General features: G+C 42.5%; 2 protein-coding genes and 1 pseudogene across 2 annotated transcripts in view; 2 read left to right on the top strand and 1 right to left on the bottom strand.

Moving 5' to 3' along the window:
- Positions 1-17,160, top strand: part of LOC125542949 (disease resistance protein RPP13) — a 166,634-nt gene that overhangs the window by 106,970 nt on the left and 42,504 nt on the right. The gene's annotated exons all lie outside the window — the stretch shown is intronic.
- LOC125542853 (aldo-keto reductase family 4 member C10) lies at positions 6,673-11,243 on the bottom strand. Its single transcript, XM_048706083.2, has 7 exons — positions 10,982-11,243; positions 10,729-10,779; positions 10,240-10,316; positions 10,024-10,111; positions 8,278-8,550; positions 7,927-8,175; positions 6,673-7,031 (listed from the first exon to the last, which is right to left on the bottom strand). The coding sequence occupies exons 1-7, from the start codon at positions 11,090-11,092 to the stop codon at positions 6,948-6,950; spliced, it is 933 nt and encodes a 310-aa protein (XP_048562040.2). The 5' UTR covers positions 11,093-11,243; the 3' UTR covers positions 6,673-6,947.
- LOC147988448 (secreted RxLR effector protein 161 pseudogene) lies at positions 14,987-15,640 on the top strand (annotated as a pseudogene).

Here is a 17,160-nt window from a genome sequence, read left to right as displayed (position 1 = left end):
TAACCAACAGCGGGATCTGGATACCCATGTTGGCTCCCACATGTTCCACGATGATCTCATCGGATGAACCATGATGTCGAGGATTCAATCAATCCCGTATTCAATTCCCTTTGTCCAGCGGTATTGTACTTGCCCGAGTTTCGATCGTCGGTATCCCGATACCTTGTTCAATCTCGTTACCGGCAAGTCTCTTTACTCGTTCCGTAACACATCATCCCGTGATCAACTCCTTGGTCACATTGTGCACATTATGATGACGTCCTACCGAGTGGGCCCAAAGATACCTCTCCGTTACACGGAGTGACAAATCCTAGTCTCGATTCGTGCCAACCCAACAGACACTTTTGGAGATACCTGTAGTATACCTTTATAGCCACCCAGTTACGTTGTGACGTTTGGCACACCCAAAGCACTCCTACGGTATCCGGGAGTTGCACAATCTCATGGTCTAAGGAAATGATACTTGACATTAGAAAAGCTTTAGCATACGAACTACACGATCTTGTGCTAGGCTTAGGATTGGGTCTTGTCCATCACATCATTCTCCTAATGTTGTGATCCCGTTATCAACGACATCCAATGTCCATGGTCAGGAAACCGTAACCATCTATTGATCAACGAGCTAGTCAACTAGAGGCTTACTAGGGACATGGTGTTATCTATGTATCCACACATGTATCTGAGTTTCCTATCAATACAATTCTAGCATGGATAATAAACAATTATCATGAACAAGGAAATATAATAATAACCAATTTATTATTGCCTCTAGGGCATATTTCCAACAGTCTCCCACTTGCACTAGAGTCAATAATCTAGTTCACATCGCCATGTGATTAACACTCACAGGTCACATCGCCATGTGATCATCATCCAAAGAGTTTACTAAACTCAATGATCTAGTTCACGTCACTATGTGATTAACACTCAAAGAGTTCTGGGTTTGATCATGTTATGCTTGTGAGAGAGGTTGTAGTCAACGGGTCTTGCCATATTCAGATCCCTATGTATTTCGCAAAACTTTATGTCATATCATAGATGCTGCTACCATGTTCCACTTGGAGCTATTCTAAATTGTTGCTCCATTATACGTATCCGGTATCTCTACTCAGAGCTATCCGGATGGGTGTTAAGCTTGCATCGACGTAACTCTTTACGTCGAACTCTTTATCATCTCCATAACCGAAAAATATTTCCTTATTCCTCTAAGGATAATTTCCACCGCTATCTGGTGATCCAGTCCTAGATCACCTTTGTACCCTCTTGCCAGACATGTGGCAAGGCACACATCAGGTGCGGTACTCAGCATGGCATACCGTATAGAGCCTATGACAAGAGCATAGGGGACGACCTTCGTCCTTCCTCTTTCTTCTGTCGTGGTCAAGCTTTGAGTCTTACTCAACTTCACACCTTACAACTCAGGTAAGAACCCCTTCTTTGACTGATCTATTTTAAACTCCTTCAAAAACATGTCAAGGTGTGCGTTCTTTGAAAGTATCATCAGGCGTCTTGATCTATCTCCATAGATCTTGATGCTCAATTTGTAAGCAGCTTTATCCAGGTCTTCCTTTGAAAAACACTCTTCAAACAACCGTTTATGCTTTCCAGAAATTCTACATTATTTCGGATCTACAATATGTCATCCACATATACTTATCAGAAATGTTGTAGTGCTCCCATTCACTTTCTTGTAAATACATGTTTCTAGCAAACATTGTATAAACCTAAAAGCTTTGATCACTCTATCAAAGCATATATTCTGACTTCGAGATGCTTGCTCTAGTCCATAGAAGGATCGCTGGAGCCAGCATACCTTTTAGCATCCTTAGGATCGACAAAACTTTGATTGTATCACATACAACTCTTTCTTACGAAAACTGGTAAGAAAACTTGTTTTTGACATCCATCTGTCAGATTTCATAATCGAAAAATACAGCTAATGCTAACATGATTCCAACGAACTTAAGCATCGCTACGGGTGAGAAATTCTCATCGTAGTCAACTTCTTGAACTTGTGAAAAGACTCTTTCACACAAGTCGAGCTTCATAGACGGTAACATTACCGCCCACGTCCGTCCTCTTCTTAAAGATCCATTTATCTCAATGGCTTGCCGATCATCGGGCAAGTCCACCAAAGTCCATACTTTGTTCTGATACATGGACCCTATCTCGTATTTCATGGCTTCTAACCATTTGTCGGAATACGGGCCCACCATCGCTTCTCCATAGCTCGTAGGTTTATTGTTGTCCAACAACATGATATCTGAGACAGGATTACCGTACCACTCAGGATTAGTACATATCCTTGTCGACCTACGAGGTTCAATAGCAACTTGATCCGAAGCTTCATGATCACTATCATTAACTTCCTATTCAACAGACGTAGGCTCCACAGAAAACATCTTTCTATATTGCATCACTCTCTGGTTGAAGTAAAGGTTCGACAACCTCATCAAGTTCTATCTTCCTCCCACTCAATTCTTTCGAGAGAAACTCCTTCTCGAGAAAGGGCCCGTTCTTAGCGACAAACAATTTGCCTCGGATCTGAGATAGAAGGTGTACCCAACTGTCACCTTTGGGTATCCTATGAAGATGTGTTTGTCCGCTTTGGGTTCAAGCTTCTTCGGCTGAAGCCTTAAGCATCGCAGCCCCAAACATTAAGAAACGGCAACTTTGGTTTCTTGCCAAACCAATGTTCACACGACGTCGTCTCAACGGACTTAGATGCTGCCTGGAATCATTGTTGATACGGTCAGAGGGGGAGCCAGGTTTATGTGGCTTCTTGGAGGGAAAGTTCTCGTTTCCAGAAACATTGCAGAGCCTGAAGCTGTATGGCAACTTGGTCAATCTGCCGGAATGGATCCAGGGGCTCAATAATCTGGTGAAGCTGAAGCTGCGGAGGTCCAGGATAACAGAGCTCGATGCTGCCATGCCATACAAGTCCTTGGGAAATTATCCAATCTGGCGTTCCTGTATCTGTTGGAGAAGTCACTAGAGGGTGAAGAGGTCCATCTCAGTTTTCAGCAGGGGATGTTCCCGAGCCTGGTGGTGCTGGAGCTGAGCATGGGACTCAAAAGAAGGCTCAATTCCGTCAAGCTTGAACAAGGAGCAGCCCCGAAGCTTGAGGTGCTTAAGTTTGGTACTACTGCGTACATCAACAATAGTTTCGTACGAGTGCATACATCGACAGTGCAACCGTTTTGGGTCTACCATCTCTCTCAAGCCTCAAGGAAGTTGTGCTCCAGGGTTCCTACAATGACTCTGAATTGGCCTGTCGTGAAGATGGTCTGAGGGCTGAGCTCGCTGGGAATCCACACCGACCTGTCGTGAAGATGGTTTGATCGAGCTTCAGAGGTCAATCACGCGCAACAATCCAAGGCAAGCTAGGAGTACTGTCTGTATTTTATTTCGTGTGCATCTATGAGCAGTTTTCTTTTTTTGCGAAGAACATCTATGAGCAGTTAATCGTTGATATTTCCATTCGTCCTGGTCGATGGCTTGTTCCGAAGTCACATATGACCTGTAATTATGTAAATATAGGTTGCGTCCAACGGTGTCCTGGTAATCATGCATGCGCTTGATCATATATGTATCTTAATCGTTTCCAGCCTGTTTGTTATACTACTTGTTTATTCTTCATATGGGATGACAGCCAAGTCTGGAATTTCTTTGCTGTAATGTTTTCTTCCTTGAATGTGTGCGTTCAGTCAAGGATTCGGGCTCTGCGATAGTGACAGCTCTGGCTACTGCATGCATGCTGAATCAGAAGCAGTTCCATGATACTGGAGCCAAATGTGGTTCAACACAAAGCATGTCACTGAGTATTGCAGTATGGAAACAGGATCAAAACCCAGTCTACACTGTCACTAGACTGACCTTCAAATTTCCATACCTTCATCACTGAGTATTGCAGACTTGCAGTCTAACATCGCCATTAGACAGCCCTTCAAATCTCTGAATTTTCAATGTGAGACCGACGGTTGGGGCGTGCATCAGACATGCTCTTGAAAGCACCCTCCGCAGCCTCCACATCTCCATCCCTCGCGCCAAGGAAAAACATCATGAAATCGACGCGAGCAAGGCCGGCGAGGTGCTGTGTCAGGCACCTGTCTGAAGAAATCGACGCATGATCTTATATTCAGCTTAATAGGTCAGACATATTGTTGGAAATTTGCCCTCAGGATCAATCACATCAGAATAACACAAATGCACGTGCACACAAAATTGATAGCCAAGGACCCGTATCGTGCCCTTTGTTTTCTTCTTTATTTCTATTTTCTTATTTTGTCTGCGATATTACGAAGCTGCGTATACGTGCATATATATATAGGAGCTACCCTACTCATAGCACGTATAGCAAACCGACCTGAGCCTAACTCCTAACCCAATACGGACGTTGACTCAAGTCCTAACCGGACTCTCCTAATCTAATCACCGGCAAGCTTGATCACAAGCCTAACATGACTCGGTACTACTACTTGGATACACGGCTATTTACTACTCCTAGCCAGACGCTTTGCTTAACATCACCACATGCAAAGATATGACTAGACCACTTTGCAATCTAAACTTTAAACTTGTTTGGATTAAGCTAACAAGGCACCGGTCTGAAGAAACCACGCTTTGCCGGTAATGTCCATCTTTGTTCATCCAACATCTCAAGACCTCTCCTGCCACTTCACGCCGGCAGGAGCTCGTTGTCGACGTGGATCTTCGATCGAATGGCTACAGGGAGCTTCCGTCGTTGTTCCTTTTCCGACACTCTCACCTGCTCCCTTTCTTTCTGTTTTGCTTTTCCATTTGATTGTAGTGATTACTAGCCATACCCGCGCGGCGACACGCCGTTGATACGGTACATGTGTATAAGCTTTTGTTGGCTCATGTGTGATAAGAGCACCACGTGTCTAAGTCTGTAGTTCTAATCTATAGTCACAAGAAAGCAAGATATGGACAAGAACAATTTGGAAATGCTACATTTATTATCACCATGAGTGCCACATCTTTCAAGATAGAAATTATAAATCGGACATTCTAGTGCCACTAAAATGAAATGATTTTTAACAACTTTTTTACATCTGAAAACTAAAAAATGAACAGAAATACGCATAAAATGAGTACCTACACTCTGTCAAAGAAAAAATTTATCAAATTGCTCTACTCCATTGCTCGGTGACTGTGGCTAAACCCATCAATCCATTTGGAACCATAATCAATTTATGAGGAAAATTTAGGGAAAGTCTTTGCATACATCAAAATTCAAATCACTTCTCACTAAAATTAGGAAGTGACAAACGGCAAACAAGACATAGTGGTCCTCCAATACATGAGCTAGTAAAATGATACTACATAATAAAATTATTGGTATCAACACAATGCAAGATCAACCATTCACTAATGCTTGGAAATTTTCAAAAGCTTCGTTACCACATCTAAATTAGAACTGCACTATAATTTTACAAACAAACAAAAAAATGAATATAAAACATATCTATAGAATTCGGGATCTGATTTTCTCCATCCAAAAGGATGGACAAAAGGATGGACAAAAGGAAACAAAATCAAACGCGAAGACTGCAATAGCGGCACGTCTAGATTGGCCCATGTAAGCGGCACCGTTTACAAAAAGCAGAACGCCTAGACACGTCCACGTTAGCCCATGCAAGCGGCACCGTATACAAAAACCACGACGCCTAGACCAAGCGCCCTAAACGGCGTTGAGGACGATAGCAAGGTTGCAAGTCAGCGCAATGCATGACCCACATAGAACTTGAATGGCTAAAACCACACGGTAGAGAATCAATCACGTTAAGAAAATTTAGGCTATGGACATACGGCCACACAAGTCTTTGTACATGGCCACATCCCAATTTAATACACGTGCTGTGAACCGGTTTACCGCAGGGTCTTTTTCAACCAAGTGGCAAAACGTAGAAGCAAATTCATCCCCAGATATAGGGGCTTGGTTATAAAGCCTGTGATTTGTGGGGACTTGGGCATCTCGTTTTGTAAAGGCTTAAACGCTAGCCGCCGTGTTCCGGCACCTCTGTTGGCTGGTGGCCAAAACCCAAAGAAAATTCCCCAAAGCATCCCCTGTTTTACTGCGTCTCACCATGTTTCCCTGAATATTTAGAGTGTTTCACCTTTCCCCCACACAACACGAGTGGTTGCCGTGGTCACTCGCCGCTCACCGGAGCCCCGTGGCCCCAACACGCTGACGCGCCTGCTGAAACCGCCGCCCAATAGAGGCGGACGACACTGTCGGCCGTGCGCCAGGCGACGCGGGGTTGTTTCCAGCTAGTAATTATGGTGAAGAGACTGGTAATACTACGAGGTTCGGCTAAAAAATCACCGTTTTCTGATCATCATGCATTAGCATAATGCATTATACACCCTACAAAGTGGAAAACTGGTGAGCACACTAATCACCATGCATTAGCATAATGCATGCCATGACCCGTTGCTTGCTTGTTCAAATGCGTTCTTCTGAATTCTGATCACAACAAAACTTGAACGTTGCGCAGAACAATTTCTGAAATGCTTCTTGCTAGTTCCTGACAGGAAGAACAGTTTTAATCCTGTACTCTGCTTCTCTGAAACTCTTGTAGAGTGGAACATATATACACATACAAGGGCAACGCATGTGCTCTGCACTCACAACTTGCTCATTATGAATGAAAGCATCAAGTAATCTCATCATTTTAGAGATCATCTTACAAAAGTTTCGTTCCCCAGTTTCATTAATTATTAATCTGCAAATGCTCTCTCGTATCTCCGTGGCATACATGATCCGTCTTGTGGCTGCTCACGAGACGGTGATAATCACTGTTACATCACATGGAATGTTCACAGAGATTCATGTTTTCGCACTCCATATAACTGAATTTAGCAGCCACGGCTGGAAAACCTTCCAGACATCTATTACATTTTTTTTGAAAGGAGGATGACCCCTAAATTTCACCGTCCCAGAGCTCCTCATGAGTCTTGTAAACGCTCTGTGGATTAATCATCATGTCGCCTCTCAGCAGCCTAGCCTGAAGACAACAAGATAAAAGATGTCAGATGCGCTCACTTTTCCCAGTGAAAAGGTGTTAAAAGGGAAAAAAAGTGGATGAAAATTAACAATGAATAAATGAATGGTCGAATGACGTTCTAGAAGTTTCTGCGACGCAGAAACTCACCCACATCGTAAAACATTGGAATTGCATGCCACGGTATTATGATCGACGCTGCTACTGCTACTAATATACTTCTAGAAAAACAATCGATAACAGGGGCTGATCGAGATGACTTATGCTTATCTTAGGTGGATCCATACCAAACTGGAGCTATTTACACTCACTCTGTGTTTATTTACTCTGCATATTAAGTTTGCCAAGAGTCAAGTTTTATGAACTTTCAGCAAGTTTCTGGAAAACTATATTAACTTGTACACCACCAATTTAATATCATTGGATTCCTCGTTGAATATATTTTCACATCATACAGATTTGTTATTGTAAGTGTTCATATTATTTTCTACAGACTTGATCAAGCTTTATAAAGTTTGACATCAGTAAAAGCTAATATGTGACTGAACAATACGGAGGGAGTATTGAACAATATGGCTGTGCCCTATGTAGCTAGAAAAATGAACATCGGATATCGATAGCGTGAATTCAGTTCTACCCAAGGTAACTAATACTGCCACTTTAAGAGTGAATAAAACAGTTGTGCCCTTATTTGAATCCGGTCACGATACACTGGTGTTTCAAGCTCCAAGAAGCACAAAAATGAACAAATGCTACTTAACCCTAGCAATTTAGATTGCTCCAAGAGATTTGTTCATTTGTCCTCCTATAAATATCTTTAATTATCACCAATAAATATCAATGCTTTATCCTCATTAAAGTATTGCTAAGGCTACTCAGGTACATATATGACATGTACCTGCTTAATCTCTGAGAACTTTGCAAGCATGTCAGCTGGAAATGTCCAATCATAAACATCAAAGTTTTGCTTTATCCTTTCTGGATTAGTACTCTTTGGTAGTACACCGTGACCCATCTGAATGTTCCAGAGCAGAGCCACTTGTCCAGGTGTCTTCCCGAGTTTCTCAGCTATTGAGACGATTATTGGCTCTACAAGGACATCACCATTCATCCAAGTAGTACCAGGTGAACCTAGTGGTGAGTAAGCCTACAAAAAACATACACGTGAGGAAAGAACAAAAATAAAGTGTGCCGCAAGAGCAATCCACCTTATTTAGTGGTAAATAACACAAAAGATAATCAGACTTACACTAAGATGAACGCCAGTTGACTGACAAAAGTTGTGGAGCTTAGTTTGCTGCCAACAAGGATGACACTCCACCTGATTAACAGCAGGAGGTACACGAGCTACATCAAGCAAGTCACCCAACTTCTTTGATGAAAAGTTACTCACACCAATCGCAAGAGCTTTGCCAGCATCATGTAACTTTTCCATTGCCCCCCAAGTAGCAGGTATGTCAGGTGTAACATAGTTTTCAGGGCTGTGGTTTGTTCCCTTCTTGACACTAAATGGGCAGTGGATCTACAAAATACATGGAGAATCAGAGATTTTAACCATATCATTTGTACACACCATACTTAACAGTTTGAACACGTAATCATGTAATGCTAAGCTGAAGGTACCAGAAGAAACTATCGAACAACAAATGAGATAAAACTCATTGGACAAACATAATCTTTTCTACAATGTATTCAAGATGCCAAAAATGAACAACAGAAATTATCTGGAAAAAATTAACAATTTGACACCGGAAATCAATAACACCATGCTAATCCATACCAAATATGATGGCAAAACGTATATGTATGTAATATGGTTAACTGAATAGACAGAATTCAAGGAATATGGCACATGTGTTAAAAAATGACACAGAACCATATGCCCAGTTTGCACATTATAGACCATAGCAATAACACACGATAGGCTAGCATGGATACTTAATTTTGTCATCAAATATGATTTAACATTTATGCATAATATAGACCTGACAAGTATTCAATTCCTGGTGAGGATACTTTCTAATTAAATAATAGAGAAAAGTATGTTTTTAGTCCCTTAAGTTCACCAAAAGTATATATTTGGCCCCTCAAATTTTTTTAGGCGATATTTCGTCCTTCAAGTTTCAAAAGTAGCTTTATTTCGTCCTATTCCTGGTTTCTGTGGAAAACCACCCACGTGTCACCGGTTTTATCTTTCCTCACATGCCACGTCGGATGGGCCTTTTTTTCCTCATTATCTCTCTTCTCCCCTACCGAACACATCCACCACCACCGCGTGACCTCCCTCCTCCTGGATGGCACCGCTGTGCCGGTCCCCTCATCCCCCAGTCAGTCTCACCGCGGCTTGCTGCTGCACCAATGATCTCATCCCCACGCCATCGATGTTGCTTGGTGCTCCTCTTCCCCTACGGACGGCATCATCCCCTCGCACCACGACATCTCAATGGCTTCGTTGATCTGGTCAACGCGGTCAACGATGGCCATGACGCTTTCGGGCTCAAGCGTGCAGCGGGCCTCGTCGATTCAAAGCTTCCACACCGGATCCATGCAGTGCCGACCTTGGCACATGGCAATGCCGGTGATGCGGTGCCGACTGAGTGCGTCGAGCTTCTCGACGAGCATGAGTCATGTGTTGTCTCGGGGGCACGAGGCGACGAGCGCGTGCACAATGTGGGAGCCGAGGCTGAGCGGAACCAGCAGGTGGCAGTCAACGTGATGTTTCAGTCAAAACCAGTGACATATACCGCTTCGTTTCTAGTTTTGGACGAATTGTGTCTGGTTTTGAGACTTGAACGACCCAATGTCTTCTAAAAATTTCTGAGGAACCAAATGTATACTTTTCGTGAACTTGTGGGACCAAAAACATCCTTTTCTCCAAATGATAACGTACAAAAGTAGTGCTATCAGTACACATAAAAACGAGATATTGATGATATAGAGGCCAGAATGGAGGAACTCGGGTACTGAAATATAATCGTAAATATGAGGTGCTCACAAGATAAAGATCCAAGTAATCAAGCTGTAAATCATTCAGGCTTTCATTTAGTGCCTCTGGCACATCTTCAGGAGCGTGACAGTCATTCCTGAAAACATAAGGCGTCCAAAGAATTTAGATGAGAACGATTAGAAACTTCAAATAGGCATCTGTGTACTCGACTTGATCTGCCGCGATAGACAGAACTACTAAGATACCACCAGAGATTGGGGTTACCATAGCTTAGAGGTGATAAACAGATCTTCACGCTTCACTACACCCTCTTCAAATAGCTTTTTCAGCGCCAAACCGATCTGGATAATGCAAATAATTGATATCAGCCTTCCACTACTCCAATTATTATGTAGCATGAATCAAGACGATACAACAGGCAGCACATGTCCTAATGTACGAACGGAGTAAAAGCTTCTTGTCAGCTATGGATGCCATGTCAATCTGGCCACTGATGTTTCAAAATAGTCCTGAATTAACCCTTTATCTGAATCCTTGGCAGGTTCATTATAAGCCCATATCACATAGTTAAATATTGGAAAGAAGAAATTCCCAGTGCGACGTTATATTGCTGTCTTGCTTTTCTAGTTGCTTTGCAAGGGTAGCAGATCATACACACGTTGAAAAAAACATACAGGACTGATCAAAAGCTGTTTTTTTTAGTGGACTGAACAAAATAAACCTTTACAGATAGCTAGTTGACAGTGGTTTTACCTCCTTCTCATTGTGGTATTCTCTGGCGCAATCGATGTGCCGGTAACCGGCCTGCATGACCCAGAAGCAATTGAGAAATGAAATACTATTGGCGATCTTGTGGAAGATAAAAACAAGGAAACAACACAGTACGAAGGGGCGGATAGAGGGGGCAAAAAACATGCCATCGGGATGGTGAAGCTTGTTGCAAAAAATAAAAGATGGTGATTGGTGAAGCGAGTGGTGAGCAAATAAATAGGAGGTATGTGCAGACCTTGACGGCAGCGTAGACGGCATCGCCGACGACGCCGGGTTCAGCCTGCCAGGTGCCGAGCCCCACCGAGGGCATCCTGGCTCCCGTATTGAGCAGGAAGTGCCTCGCCATAGCCGCCTCTCTCTCTCTCTCTCTCTCTCTCTCTCTCTCTCTCTCTCAACAGGGGACTGGGGAAGCAGGAGAGGGGGTGGTTGTGATAAGCAGCAGCTACTGCATCCGGTTTTGGCGCGCTCAACGCATTGACGAGAACGAGATCATCACCACACCTGCCCCACTCTCTATTTATTTGCTTGTCCTTCTTTTTCTCTAATTAGTTGCAACTTCGACATCTAGCTTTTGCGTTGTCCTGGTGACCTTTTGTATGTATAGTACTATAGTATACGTATGATGTTTGTTTCGTAGTGTGGATTGAGATTCGGTGTTGATCTGATTTTAATTTGCAGAGAGCAAACTGATTATCAATACATGATCTTTCCTCAGCGCCCCGTTCCCAGCGCACGGTGATCCCATCACCAATTCCTCTCTTCTTATCTGCGTGATCACTTGCAAGGCTTTGTACATGTGCAGCCAATTTCGCGTCCCACTAAAATAAGTTATAGTGGGCATTGCTGTTGAGGCATCATGTTCCTATCTACTCCATGTTTTTGCAGTGCTGTCGAAGAGCGTCCTGTTAAACTTACGTTGATTAATACCAATTGCCACTAGTCTTGGTCTTCTTCTTATAGTAATACCAATTGCTCAATTTACTAAAGCAAATTAGGCAACTAGTGGACACACTCTTGCAGCCAAAGCGAGCTCCTCTTATCCATATCATCCATAGCTCCTCAAAGCATTTCTTGCTTATTTCCCTTGGCCTTTGAGTAATATATGTTCCAATCCTCCTAACACACATGGCCTAATATTTAAGAGGAAATTGTAGGGACTTGCACAGATAGCCCAGTTTGTAAACAAGTCATCTTCCTAACCAACAAAATGGTTGATGCATCCACATGTTTTAACTTGGAGACATGATCATTATAAATATGCAAGTGATTTTTTTTGATAAAGGGCATATTTTATTGACACATAATGTAGCATAGAGGGCTAAAATCATAATGAGCACACACCCGATCTCTGCATAGGTAGAATGCACACTATAGCCAACACTAACTCACATGCTAGCAAAGAGCTAAGTCATAAAAGACTGAAGCTATGCCAAGACGAAGAGAGAAAAAGAAAAAATGAAGCGATCAAAACAACATTGATCGATGATATACTACAACGACTATCGACACCAACTATCTTTTGACAGCAGAAGGTCTACGAGAAAGGTTTTTCAAAAGCAATGCCTAGATCCAACCTCCGAAGGCTAACTCGTGAGTTTCTATTTTGAAGATCAAGTCCAGGCAAATTTTATCTCCTCCACTTTTCAAGATCCCAATAGCACAATACGCGTAGACTTTGACGAGGGAGCAAGGCCATGCAAAGCCAAAATCCCGAGTTTGGGACGCTCTAGCATTCTTGCACCATCCTCGCAAGCGGCAGCGATGACCGATCTGCACGATACAAAATCACCACATGCCGCGACTGCCTTCATCGTCCAAACCCCTCTGACCTTTCAGCACCCACCGTCAGCCCATTATGTGTCCCCGAAGGTAGCGCCACGGCCAACACCGCCAAGCAGCACGCAGACCAGATCGCTTGTGATGGCCACGACATCTCCTGCATGGCCACCACCACATCCCAGCATGCGGCAGAGGGGATGTCGGCAACATTTTTCAATGTTTTAAATAGCGGGCTATGAAAAATAGCGACGGGCCCCCAAATCTATAGCGGGCTATTTGTGAAGGCGGCCATTTAGCGGCACCCTGTTAAAAAGGCTATAGCGGGGCCATTTAACTCTTGAACTGACAAATGTATATTTCTTGTTCCCGTTGCAATAAAGTTGATGATGATTATTATTTTTTTAGCAAAGTTGTTTAATAGAAATACTATCATCACATTGTTTATGAGTTATATGCATTATTTTCATTTCCGCCCAACGGTGATATGGAATTAATGTAGAAGGTTGATGTTTATTCTAATTCTGCCACAACGGTGATATAGAATATAACAGAAAGTTTCAAAAGTTTAATGCGCATTTCTTTTAACCAGACCAATGTAGGGTTATTTTTATGCCCATTATTGTAGATTATTGTCTAAGTTTTCCCAGACTAAAAGTTTTCCATGCTTTCATTCGTGGAAGCGAATGCCTGGGTACTTGTGACCCGAAAGATGACCAAGAAAGGTCATAACGTGAGGGAGTATATTCTCTCTAAAGAATGACATCAAAAGAAAAGAGATAGATCATTGAGAGTCTTGGTTGATGAATGTCTTTCATGTACTCTCTATGAAGAAGATTTTTCAGTCAACATGATTTGAAATGAAACAAGTAACATGCGTGTTTAATTTGACCAACGTCGGATCAAGCATGTGTGTCAAAGAGCATTCGGATTTATTCCTAAATTTGATGATTGAATATGCAGTCAAAAGAGGCAATTATGTCATTTATGTTCCCTTACTGGGAATTACCCGCATGGCGGGAAAAGATGATTATGATAAAACCCGCATGGCGGGAAAAGTCTGGGAAAATACCTGCGTAACGGGGTAAAGTTGACATAATATTATGTCAAAAATCCCGCATGGTGGGAGAAATTCTGACAGAGAAAGATATGATAACTCATGTGCTTTTAATGTATCCCACTCTGAGACAAAAGAATGGAGTAGCTGAAAGGCGCAACCGTACATTTATGGATATGGTACGCAGCATGATAAGTTATTCCAACTTGCCATTGTGATTATGGATGGAGGCGCTTAAAACCACCATTCACATTCTCAATAGAGTACCAAGCAAGTCGGTGCCCAAAACACCGTACGAGCTATGGACAGGAAGGGTGCCCTCCCTACAACACTTCAGGGTGTGGGGGTGCCCTGCTGAGGGCAAAATGTTTAATCCAAATATTGCAAAGTTAGATCCCAAAATAGTAAATTGCCACTTCATTGGCTATCCAGACAGATCAAAAGGTTTTCGTTTCTACTGCCCAGACAGATATACAAAGTTTGTAGAAACGATACATGCAGTCTTCTTAGAGGACGAAATGATGAGGGGGAGCTTGGCAGCTCGGAAAATTGATCTTGAGGAGAAGAGGGTGCATGCACCTAATTCGATGATTCAGGAGCCATTTTTCTCACTACCAGTCGCAACTCCACCCAAGAAAAAGATCCCACCTCATATGAAGAAGCCATGATGAAGGCAATGAAAGACGAGATGAAATCGATGAGTTCCAAAGATGTTTGGGACTTAGAGGAAATTCCTAAAGGAGCCAAAGCAGTAGGCTGTAAATGGGTCTACAAAATTTAGTATGACTCTAAAGGGAATATAGAAAAGTATAAAGCACGACTCGTGGCAAAAGGATTTACACAAAGAGAAGGGATAGATTACAATGAGACATTTTCTCCAGTCTCATGTAAGGATTCCTTCAGAATCATAATGGCATTAGTTGCTCATTTTGATTTAGAGTTACATCAAATGGATGTTAAGACGACATTTCTGAATGATGATTTAAAAAAAATATCTACATGAAACAGCCTAAGGGTTTTATCATGGAAGGCAAGGAAAATATGGGATGCCGCCTGAAGAAATCCATTTATGGATTAAGACAAGCCTCTCGGCAGTGGTATCTAAAGTTTAATCAAACGATTAAAAGTTTTGGATTTAAAGAAAACATTGAGGATAATTGCATTTATGCAAAGTTTAAAAATGGGAAATATATTTTCCTAATCTTGTATGTGGATGATATACTGCTTGCTAGCAGTGATGTTAGTCTACTACAAGAAACAAAGAAATACTTATCCTCAAATTTTGACATAACAGATCTTGGTGAAGCATCATATGTTTTGGGCATAGAAATTCACCGAGATAGGAACAATGGAGTCTTAGGACTATCGCAGAAAGCATATTTAGAAAAGGTTCTTAAAAAGTATAATATGCATGCGAGTAAAGCCACACCTGCTACTATAGTCAAGGGCGATAGTTTTGGGAAATTCCAATGTCCCAAGAACCAGTACGAGATCGATCAAATGAAAGCAGTACCATATGCTTCGGCAGTTGGCAGCTTACAGTATGCACAAGTGTGCACTCGCCCTGACTTAGCTTTTATCACCGGGATACTCGGTAGATATCAAGATAATCCAGGCATGGAGCACTGGAAGATGGTAAAGAAAGCATTGCGTTATGCGCAAGGCACGAAGGACTACATGCTAATATACAGGAGAAGTGATTCCCTAGAGATAAAAGGGTATTCAGACGCAGATTTTGCGGGGGACAGAGATGATAGAAAATCCACGTCAGGATACGTCTTCACTCTCGCTGGGGGAGCTATTTCGTGGAAAAGCTCCAAACAGTCAATAGTTGCATCATCCACGATGTATGCAGAATTCATAGCATGCTTCGAAGCCATGGGGCAGGCGATATGGCTAAAGAAATTTGCACCCGACTTGAAAGTGGTAGATTGTATTCACAAATCACTAAAGATGTTCTGCGACAACCAACCCGCGGTATTCTATGCTCACAACAACAAGTCGAGTAATGCTGCCAAAACAATAGAGATAAGGTATTATGTTGTGAAAAATAAAATCTAGGATCAAACTATAAGTCTCAAGCATATAAGGACAAAGGATATGCTTGCGGATCCGCTAATTAACGAAAGGCTTACCACCCAATGTGTTCAAGGAACGCTTAGCCGGCATGGGTTTAAGGGAAAGCCTTATGATTCCTGGATAGGCCCAAAAGGAACAGAATTTGTTTCTAAACAAAACGTATGTTGTAGCTGTATCATTCTATCGGCAATTAAGTTGTGACGATGAAACATGCTCTATGTACCAACATGTGACGAAACAAATAAACTAGAAAGTATAAGGTTAAAAGTAAAGTTGAGATCAAGGGGAAGAATGTTAGGTTGATCTCCTCCCGATCGAGTCCAACGGCTCGACGGGCCCTTGACCCGCGCCCTGATCGGGGGCGCCCAACCAAACCATGGTTGGTGGGCCCCTGTCGCCGCGCTATATAAAGGGGTGGGAGAGTCGGCCGCACGGAACAAGAGATTTACCGTGCGTCCAGAACCCCACCTACATCCCTACAGATCTAGGGTTAGCGCGATACGACGGGAAGCTCCACCGCCGCCACCATCTCTCTGTCATTGCCGTCGTGGCCATCTCACCACGATGGCCTCTGGCTCGAGTTCATCAACCCAAAGTGAAGGTAGGTTTACCGGATGATCTAGCCTACCCCGATCCAGTGGATCTAACAGGGGACGCTTGGGGAGAGGCTCGCTGAAAAAGTGGATCGGGAGGCCGCCCATGTCACCCACGCTGATGACGCAGACCGATAACTATCTTGTACTACCTCTGTTCCAAAATATAAGAACGTTTTTAACACTACACTAGTGTCAAAACTGTTCTTATATTATGGGACGGAGGGAGTAAATGTTTGTGCAGGTGCTGCATCTCTATTCTCTCCGGTCGTTAACATGCAAACCTGATGGATATATATAAGGTCTTCCAATCCATGCCTGAGAAATAAGATACGGCTCCTTGTTTCATTCTCTTATATATATTTGTACTGCTGCTGGAGCATTAGGTGTAATTTTTCTTTTTTTGGCCGCAAAAAACATCGTTGTATTTCATGACTCCCAGCATTATTATTCTATAAATTAGTTATGTGTCGTGCAACCACATATATGGTTACCATTTGGTTGGTCCAGTTGGTCCGTCAGTTTGAACAACTAGGAAGCAAATGTCTTCATGATTTGCAAATCCCAATCACTCCCATCAAATCAAACTGATTAGTCACTGGTCCACCTATGGACCCACCAGCCATCTTGCATTTCTATAGTTGCTCTGTTTCATATCACAAAATACATAATGAATAATTTGTGTAGAAATTGATGAATCTCTAGGTCCACATATTTCATTAAGTATGTTAAAATATCTCTCCAATCCTTATCTAATTTTCACAGTACTAAATAACTTCATCACATGAATTTTAGGTATTCAAGGAGACTATAGATTTGAATACACAATATCCTAAGTTGGTTGAACAGGCAGAACTGATCTTGAAGAAGTGTGGCCGGCTCCCTCTTGCAATAGTCACCGTGGGTGGC

This window comes from Triticum urartu, chromosome 1A, assembly GCF_056163025.1.
Source record: "Triticum urartu cultivar PI428250 chromosome 1A, HENAU_Tu73, whole genome shotgun sequence".
Lineage (NCBI taxonomy): Eukaryota > Viridiplantae > Streptophyta > Magnoliopsida > Poales > Poaceae > Triticum > Triticum urartu.
Note: the sequence above shows the minus strand (reverse complement) of the source record. Positions and strands in the feature narration are given on the sequence as shown.

Excerpts from the sequence above, each read along its gene's own strand:
- LOC125542853 (XM_048706083.2), bottom strand. The coding sequence starts at position 11,092 with ATGGCGAGGCACTTCCTGCTCAATACGGGAGCCAGGATGCCCTCGGTG. Across the intron at positions 10,112-10,239 it reads TTTATCACCTCTAAGCTATG|GAATGACTGTCACGCTCCTG; the intron begins GTAACCCCAATC and ends TTATGTTTTCAG. Across the intron at positions 7,032-7,926 it reads AGTTCTCAGAGATTAAGCAG|GCTAGGCTGCTGAGAGGCGA; the intron begins GTACATGTCATA and ends TGTTGTCTTCAG.